The sequence below is a fragment of the Clytia hemisphaerica genome, unplaced genomic scaffold, assembly GCF_902728285.1.
Source record: "Clytia hemisphaerica strain Z4C2 unplaced genomic scaffold, Clytia hemisphaerica genome assembly, whole genome shotgun sequence".
NCBI classification, from domain to species: Eukaryota; Metazoa; Cnidaria; class Hydrozoa; order Leptothecata; family Clytiidae; genus Clytia; species Clytia hemisphaerica.
In genome coordinates this window covers 56,833-65,695 of record NW_027103648.1, presented here as the reverse complement: position 1 = coordinate 65,695, position 8,863 = coordinate 56,833, and the positions used below count along the sequence as shown (strand labels likewise).

Here is an 8,863-nt window from a genome sequence, read left to right as displayed (position 1 = left end):
GGTTTAGAACTCAATCTTATTACCCTCCCCCACCATCCAAAGGGCTTTTGATGTGTTCAACAACACTCTACTCGGCGGGTGCGACGCCGGGTGACGGCTAGTCTATATACTAAAAGTCTAATTCTCTATGAGCCGTGGGGAAGCCATTATGCATTTTTTTCCAAGTCTCTTTTTAAATCGAGCTCCGAGCGGGAAAACAGTACAGTGTTCTTTTTACGAGGCGGAGTACGTTCCTTTTGAGACACGTCACCGGAAAACAAGCTTACGGTTCCTTGCCGATCGGGAAACGTCGCCCGGTTCGGAAGCGTATTTTTGATCGTACCATACTGCTTTCTAACAGTCAAAATAATGATGGCGGCAAAAATAAACAAGTGGTTGCTACTGCACTTTCGCTGTTTTTCTTTGGTTTTTATGCTTTAATGAGTTGAATTGGATCATGATTTTGGTTTGATTGTTACAAGAAATGGTTGATGATGAAGTTTTATTATTAATCTTTCCTGGATTTGATTCTTCGTTTGGTTTGGCATGAGAGATGCAATCTCTTCTATTCTTGAAAAACAGGATGGACATTTTATCAACTTTGACAATGCTAGGTATAATTGAAAAATTAAATACTTGCAACATCAAAAAAGTTTGAACTCACTTTTTTATGATGGTTGTCAGATGGTAGATGCGGCACCCAAATGGTTGTAGTTGGATAAGAACTGTTTAGCTTTTATACAGTAAGTAAACAAGTTTAAACCTACCTGATAATGATTGAATTTCCCTTGATATTTAAAAATGCATTTTAAACGTGGAAAAGTTTTGGTTGTGAATTTAAGGACATTTTCTTGCACGTGCTTTTTAAGATCGACCGACCGCCTCACTTTGTAGACCGACCGGCCACCTCACTTTGTAGACCGATCGACCGCCTCACTTTGTAGAACGACCAACCGCCTCACTTTGTAGAACGACCGACCGCCTCACTTTGTAGACAGACCGACCGCCTCACTTTGTAGACAGACCGACTCACTTTGTAGGCAGACCAACTCACTTTGTAGACAGACCGACTCACCCTTTAGACTGACCGACTCACTTTTTAGACTAACCGACTCACTTTTTAGAGAACGACCGACTCAATTATTAGACCGCCCGACTCACTTTTTAGACCGACCGACTCACTTTTTAGAACGACCGACAGACTCACTTTTTAAACCGACCGACTCACTTTTTAGACCGACCGACCCTCTTTTTAGACCGACCGACTCACTTTTTAGAACGACCGACTCGCTTTTTAGAACGACCGACCGACTCACCTTTTAGAATCTAAATGTCCAAATTCACAACCAAAAGGTTTTTCATGTTTAAAATGCACGTTTGTTTAGATTTAATATTCAAAGATAATCGACCGACATGATACAATATATCATTATCGGTCGACATTTTCTTCCACATGTGTATAAAATGTGGAAAACTTTCCGCTGTGAATTTGGACATTTTCTTCCCCCTGTGCGTGTAAAATGTGGAAAACTTTCACTTTTGTCGGTCATAAACTTGACATTTTCTTTCACGTGCGTTTAAAACGTGGAAAACTTTTGGTTGTGAATTTGGACGTTTTCTTCCCTGTGCGTTTAAAATGTGGAAAACTTTCAATTTTGTCGTAAACTTGACATTTTCTTCCACGTGCGTTTAAAACGTGGAAATTTTTGCTGTGAATTGATGTGTTCAACAACACTCTACTCGGCGGGTGCGACGCCGGGTGACGGCTAGTCTAAGATTCTAAGGGGCTTTCCAAACTTTTTTCAGAACAACAAATAGGTCAAAATTTTAATTGTCCCAATTTTTTACCCAAGTTCTTAAATCTAGCCACATCGATTTAATTTTTTGCCTCGAATTTCTGACGATGTCTGATATTTGACCTTTTCTGAGATACCCTAGGTCTGCTTCATTTTCTTCGCTAGTTTGTCCTAAGGGGTGAAATATACCGCCCGTTGAGCTCCATTCTACATTCTACTATAATTTTTGTTGGAATCATATTTTATACAATTATTATAGAAATAGTAGAATAAAAATATTTAGTTGTTTTATTATTTTTGTTATGTTCGAACTTGATTTGCCCGTAGGATATTTTCTTTGTTTTTAATTTGAACATTGACCTGAACATCATGTTAGTTATCATGAATAACCCAAAAAAATAAAAAAAATATTTCTATGAGGCTAGTTCCTTCAGAAGCTCGAGGCAAAATAAGTCATCATAACTGGTTACACCGTTGAGCAAATCTAATGGCTCCAAACTGGTGGTTTCACTACCTAAATACTTTTACTTTTATATACGTCACCTTTGAATTGGCAAACTGTGATGTTGGACGTAAGTCATTTTTTTATTGCAGTGTCTATCAATTTTATCCAATAAAGATTCTGGCTTTCATTCCTACACCTTGAACGTTTCCCAAATTACGAAATTTCATGGTTAAGCCTGTTCAAAAAACACCCCTGTCTCATAGACCCGCTGGACCTATCGTCCCACTGGAAATAATTTAGCCAAAATTTCGTCTCAGTCGAAAAATACCATACAATATGAACCCCACTGGAAAAATGACTTTGATTTAATTCCCATTGTAAAATTTATGTAAAAAAATTGCACTACAAAATCATACCCATTGGATTTTTATATTTTATTTTATATTGGAACAAAATCTCTTTCTTTTTTTAAAAGACGGGAAGGCGAAAGATGGCAAAGATGTGATTATGGAAAAGGAGATCCACGAGTATATTTTCGATGGAATGAATAAAGATATTCGTCCTGAAATCAAACATGGAGTTCCTACACATGTCCATTTCGATATGAAGCTACAGAAAATTGTCAACTTGGTAAGTGTAATAGATTTGCAACATCATACTCTAAGGTCTCAAATAAGCGTCTTCGCGGTCATTAGATTTTGAAAAAAAAATTAAAAATTTCTTCATATAGCTGATATCAGCTAGATAACTTGATCAGTTATATATATAACTGACCTGGCGATCTAAAGTTTATCGTATGGTGTCCAAAAAAACTTGACTCGATCAACGGCAGAGCAAAATGTTAAAATAGGAAAATACGGAAGCTTTATGATTAACCCAAGTTTGATTTTCTAAGCTAAGCAGGATTAAGCTATTAGTCCTTATTAGACTGATTAGATAGAGAAAAATAATTGAAATATCCTTTGTTGATTTTCAAGGGCTAGTGTCAGCATGCGACTAGTAGTTTTAATTTTAAATCCTTTGACCGTTGTTTTGTCTAGTTGACTTTTAAGTATGACTCAATCTCATAAGCAGATTTAAGGCTTTAAGATCATAAATAACTATTTGAGTGCGTTGTCAATCAATTCAGTTCATACATTAAAAGCATAAAGCATGGAGAGTGTCCCAAAAAACCCATTTGCCCATTTTGGAAATATATGTTTTGCAAATGCTTACGAGTTGAAGTACGTTCATTTGAAAAATACACCTGTTTGAATGTCCGAATCCTCTAAGGTGATTTCCGATGAAGTTCATTATTAAACCGACAACATCTCTGATCAAATGCCAATCTCTGTATCTCCATGACATTTCCTTTGCTTGGCTTCATCTTTCTTACTAATATTTCAGTTTTTCAAAAATCGGATTATAACTCTATCCGTCTATAATCGGATTTGATAAACAAATAAACTACAAATGAAAATATTTTTCTGTTTGTTTATTTAGGATGTCAAGCATCAACAATTTGTTGTCAATACATTCATCAAAATGGTAATTATTTTCCACAAGTCCATGGGTATCTTTTAAATGCTTTTAAAGATGCTTTATTGAATTTAAAATCTCATTAGGGGCTAGAAGTGACTCCTTAGAAATGTAAGATAATTTTAAACGCTCCTTATTTGCCATAATTTACCTAGTCTGAATCGCAGACATCTGTAGATATACTTCCTTTATATCTATAAGAAATCTTTTTCGCTAGAGGATGAGCATCAGAAGCCTATAATTTACCATATCGTTATTAACTATTTAAATATTGTCAGCTCGATCTAAGATTTTAAAGCAGTATACCCAGTTCGTAACTCTTTCCATGCCTCAGCGTTTACATCAGCCTGTCTCAAGAGCTCTCATGTAGTAAGATGATAAAAAAACAAAGACCAAGTCTATGTTGGCGTGGGTCAAGTTTACGTAGGCATGGGTCTCACCACGTCTCTTCGTAAACGTGTAATAGAAAACAATTTTCGCGACACTATGAAATTTCTTCTTCTTTAGAGATGGGTTGATCCACAGTTGCGATGGAACAAGACAAAGTACGAAGGAATCGAATCCATCAATGTTGGATCCAGTCTTATTTGGACGCCCGACATCGTTCTTTATAACGCGTAAGTTTGTAATATTATAGCTTAGACAACCGTTGGTTGCTAGCCCATACCGTGCACGGTTTTTCGGCAGCAAAATAATGAAAGATCGCATGACGGGCTGTACAGATAGAGGGGACCTAGGCAAAGGAGAATTAGAGCATAGCGTAACCGAATCATTTTTCAGATCATGGAGGGAATGGGCTCTTCCAGAAAAAAAATTGTATAAGGGGGGTGGAGGATAACAATTTTCAGTGATTTACCCCCCGGACAAAGTGACTTATGGCCCCCGGACAAGGGGTTTTACCCCCGGAAAAGCTTCAGTTGACCCCCCGGACAATCCAAATTACCCCCTGACAGAGCAAATTTACCCCCGGCCAAGGCAAATTTTGATGATTTTTCTCTACCCCCTTCCGGACAATATATCCTCCACCCGGGGTGTACGACCATTTTCTGGAAGAACCCTATCACAATTCATCCAAACTTCAGATTCACCCTTGATTTGAGTTTATCAAAGAATCCGTTAAAATCTTCTGAGAGAGTCAGTACCTTCCGTGTAGCTGCAGAAAGGTCGTTGAAATTTGAAATCATCGCCATCGGCATTTTCTCTTTTCGTCCTATGTAGAGCCAATGAGGACAGTTTTGCTCATACTGATGTTTACAAGACCAAAGCATTAGTATCTCACACAGGAGAAGTGCTTTGGTCAGCACCCGTCATGTGGAGAGTGTCTTGTGAATTTGATATCACCTGGTTTCCACTTGATCGTCAGGTATGTAGAAACCGCTTTTAGGGCTCTTTTTAACCTCAATAGACCTTTTCATAAATTACGTTACGAACATCACTTGCCTCGTTTTGAAATTATTGCCATGGTGATTAACTTCCAGCGGATTTTATTAAAACTACTTCCTATTCATAAAAAAATCATGTCTCAAGAGACATAATCACCATGGTAATTGTTTGAATACGAAGCAAGTGATGTTCGTGACGTAATTTATGAAAAGGTCAATTTCGAACATTCTATCTGAGTCGTCTTGGGTAGCTCTGTAGCATATATTAGTAAAATTTTGACACAGACAAAAGTGCAAATAGATGTTTTTATGACCCTCTAATTGGTTGTAACGCAAATCGAACCTTCACAAATCAATCCTATAATGGCTCACAATAAGACAATGGTCCCATCAACTGTATCGACTTGGACCTTTTGAAAACAAAATCTTTGTAATCAGAAAGCCAACCCTATTGAAGAGGATTATGCATGCAAATTATTCATGTGAAATTTCCTTAGATATGAATTTGGACTTTTTTCTTACTGACTTTAGTTGGTTAGACATTGTAAAAACGAAATTCAAAATTTCAACTTGTGCTAATAGCGAATTTGTCAGGTGAAATCGTTAAGTAACTCTGATATGTAAATCTCCTGTGCAAGAAGATAAGCAAGTACTTCCTTTCCTATATTCCTTTTCCCAGGAATGTACAATGAAATTTGGATCGTGGTCTTACATGAACAATCAAATGAGATTGTCATTATGGTATGACGTCAGTCAATCAGTCAACGAAATCGGACACAGTAAGTTTTCATGTTATTGACACTGCTGTTTAGCTGGGCGACTAAATTTAAACACCCCTTCTCACAGACCCGGTAGGATCTTTTCAGCCAATGGGGATAAAAAGTCAGAAAATTCAGTGGGGATGGGGAAATAATTATTTTGCAGTGAAGATTGGTTTATTTGATTATTTTCGTTGGGGACAAAAATTGGGGGATAATTTTCCACCGGGGACGATTTTTCAAGTGGGAAGGCGGGTTCTAGTGGGTCTGTGAGAAGGGGGTGTTTTTAAATGTTTGAGTGAATCCTCACCCAAGCATTTCTATTGCCATTATCATGGACCTAATTTGACTCGTGTTGTTTATTGCAACTCTAAAAATATCTTGATTTTTCTTTTGAGATATAAAGGGAATTTCATTTGTTTTTTTCCAAAAATTAAGATATTTGACGTGTTTGACTATAGAATTTTGACTCTAGCTTTCAAATTCTTTCTTCATCTTTTTCAGGTCATTTTATGGTGAAAAGTGGTGAATGGGATATCAATGATGTCGAAATCAACCAAGAAGAAGTTCCTTACCCTTGCTGTCAACAACCTTTCTCCACTATCCAATACACCATCACGTTAAACCGCATGGTGCTATACTATTTCCTATACATCATTATGCCTTTAGTGTCACAGATCTTGGTCTTTTTCTGTATCTTTCATATCCCGTATGGGGTTGGAGATCGGATGAGTTTTGGTGTCACCATTCTTCTTGGAATCACTGTGTATCTGTTGGTGATATCAGAAAAGTTGCCTGAGAAGTCTGATAATAAACCGATGCTGGGTTTATGTTTCATTGCTGAATTCTACATCTTGAGTATCTCACTCATTTTCGCCTGCTTGAATATCAAATTAGCCAGCAAGACCACCCCGCCACCTGTTTTTCTGCTTCATTTATGTTCGCTTAAGGATGTATGTCATTCTGGTGGAAACGGCGTGTCATCAGAGAATTTGTTACAAATGGCACCGATGCATGGTTCATCTGGTTATCTCCATGGTGATGGCGAGTCCCAGTCTCCTGAAGCTCCGATTGTCCAGAAGAAACGTTATTCACCATCGCCAGAGCAATGTAAAGAGCAATGGGAGAAAATTTCATTGTATCTCGATCGTGTATTCTTTTATGTGTTTTGTGGAACAGCTCTTTTGATCCCTCTCATTGTTGCTGCGTCTCTTGACCGAAAGATGCTTGGTGTTGTTTAAACCTTGGTTGGTATTCTCGATAAGATGAAATTCACATACACAATTTAATTTTACACAATACGTTTTATCAACGTACATACAACACTGCTTGGATTCAATGGCAGGTCTCTAACTACTTGTCTAGGTCACACTTCTCATAAAATTGTGCCTAGTCTTTTTCTGGCCACTATTATTTGGATGTATTTGGATTCTTAGACACCAATTTGAAGTTGTGTATGTCCTGGGATGTTGTGATGAAGTTCAAGCGAAATGAAATGGTTCGAGAGTAAAAGTATTAAAAAGCCAAACCTTTACCACGCCTTCTCTCCGGAAACTTCACCCCCAGCCTTGTCGTTTTGGGAAAAATGACAGTTTTACGCTTTCCGTCATAACTTTTGATCTACTAAACCAATTCAAAAAACTAAGCCCATTCTGGAAAGCCCAACTACCCTGCTTTCCAAAAATGTTAAAAAAAAGGATTTTCCTCTATCAATGGTGACATAGTAGTCTTCTGCCTTAGAGTTGAAAAAACTTCAAAACGCAATTTGTCATATTTTTCAAAATTTTAAGTTCAGGTTAAAAAAAAAGTGGGGAAAACATTTGCGATACCATAATTTTCTGGCTTATTGTTTCCACCATTATAACTACAACTGCTAGCCAAAAAACCACAATCATACCTTTACTAGAAAAGGCAGAATTCATTTTTAGAAAACCTTGGTTTTCGAGAAAATTTCCACGTAAATCAGAGGCACGTAAGGCAGAGGCCCCTTGAGGTAATTTTTATGGGAAATATCACTAAAAACAGCTAAAAATGACTTTCCTATCATCAACTAGCATTAAAGCAATAGAAATAACATAGTATATACACTTTGAAACTCTTTGCAGCCTTATCATAAGCCTTAACTTGGGTTTCGGTGACGGTTGATGACGGCCGACAAGCCTCCAGTCCTCACCCTTAATGTACCGTCATACTAAAGAATAAGGAGGCAGAAACTTACCTCAAACACTGACTAAACTGCAAAAAAGCAATACATAACATTTCCAACCAATAAAACAAACCATTTTCCACTAAATAAACATAAAAAGTTAGTCACAGCAGTCCATGAGCTCATAATTTCCCAAAGAATATTTTGCCTGATTTTCCAGTTTGTTTTGACAGTTAAAATCGAAAGTGGGTGGTTTCAAACTATTGAAAATAGTTTGTTTACATTTCTCTCCGTCATATAAGACATTTCCCGGGATATAAAAGCGTCTTTAAGGTGGTAGGGCGGCTTTTCTTAAAACCGCACGAAAAACGTATATTTACGGCCTGCGGCTATCGCTTAAAACGTAAATTTACGGCCTCGGCGTGGTAAAGGTTAAGAAAATTGAAAAATGTAAAAGCTTGGTCCAAATACAAGGAAACAAATTTTTTTTTTAATCTTTTTTTCATCGTACGTGCTGTTTGACATTGGAAAGAATAAACGGGTTAAGATATTTTTTTTGATTTTGATTATCTTTCAATTTAAAAAGCGGTATCTAATCTTAACTAAATTTTTATAAAGAATCTATTTACAAACATGCAACTATTTATTTTAAAAAATACTGACGGAATTTTTCTAGCATTTGGGGCTAAAGGTCTGGTAATGAACGATTATTGTAAATCAGATGATCTTTGGAATTTTGGAAATTATTTAAATTTCAATCTCTTCTAATTATGAGCAAAGACCTAAAAGCAATCTGAACGTCAAATTTCAAAGTTGGTGATTCGATTGATAATCTGGTT

General features: G+C 36.9%; 1 protein-coding gene across 2 annotated transcripts; it reads left to right on the top strand.

Annotated features, from left to right (window-relative positions):
* Positions 1 to 324: 324 nt before the first annotated feature.
* Positions 325 to 8,855, top strand: LOC136802998 (neuronal acetylcholine receptor subunit alpha-3-like). Of its 2 annotated transcripts, none has more exons than XM_067059746.1 (7): positions 325 to 722; positions 2,696 to 2,850; positions 3,703 to 3,747; positions 4,246 to 4,355; positions 4,957 to 5,101; positions 5,800 to 5,899; positions 6,383 to 8,855. In XM_067059746.1, the coding sequence occupies exons 2-7, from the start codon at positions 2,728 to 2,730 to the stop codon at positions 7,117 to 7,119; spliced, it is 1,260 nt and encodes a 419-aa protein (XP_066915847.1). In that variant the 5' UTR covers positions 325 to 722; positions 2,696 to 2,727; the 3' UTR covers positions 7,120 to 8,855. The 2 variants fall into 2 exon arrangements, with proteins under 2 accessions (XP_066915847.1, XP_066915846.1); XM_067059745.1 differs by lacking the exon at positions 325 to 722 and adding an exon at positions 734 to 2,347.
* The last annotated feature ends 8 nt before the right edge of the window (positions 8,856 to 8,863 follow it).

Bases quoted from the DNA above. Each gene is read 5' to 3' on its own strand.
- LOC136802998 (XM_067059745.1), top strand. From the start codon at position 2,263: ATGGCTCCAAACTGGTGGTTTCACTACCTAAATACTTTTACTTTTATA. The intron at 2,348-2,695 runs GTAAGTCATTTT...TTTTTTTAAAAG, and splicing joins GGCAAACTGTGATGTTGGAC to ACGGGAAGGCGAAAGATGGC. The intron at 3,748-4,245 runs GTAATTATTTTC...CTTCTTCTTTAG, and splicing joins TCAATACATTCATCAAAATG to AGATGGGTTGATCCACAGTT.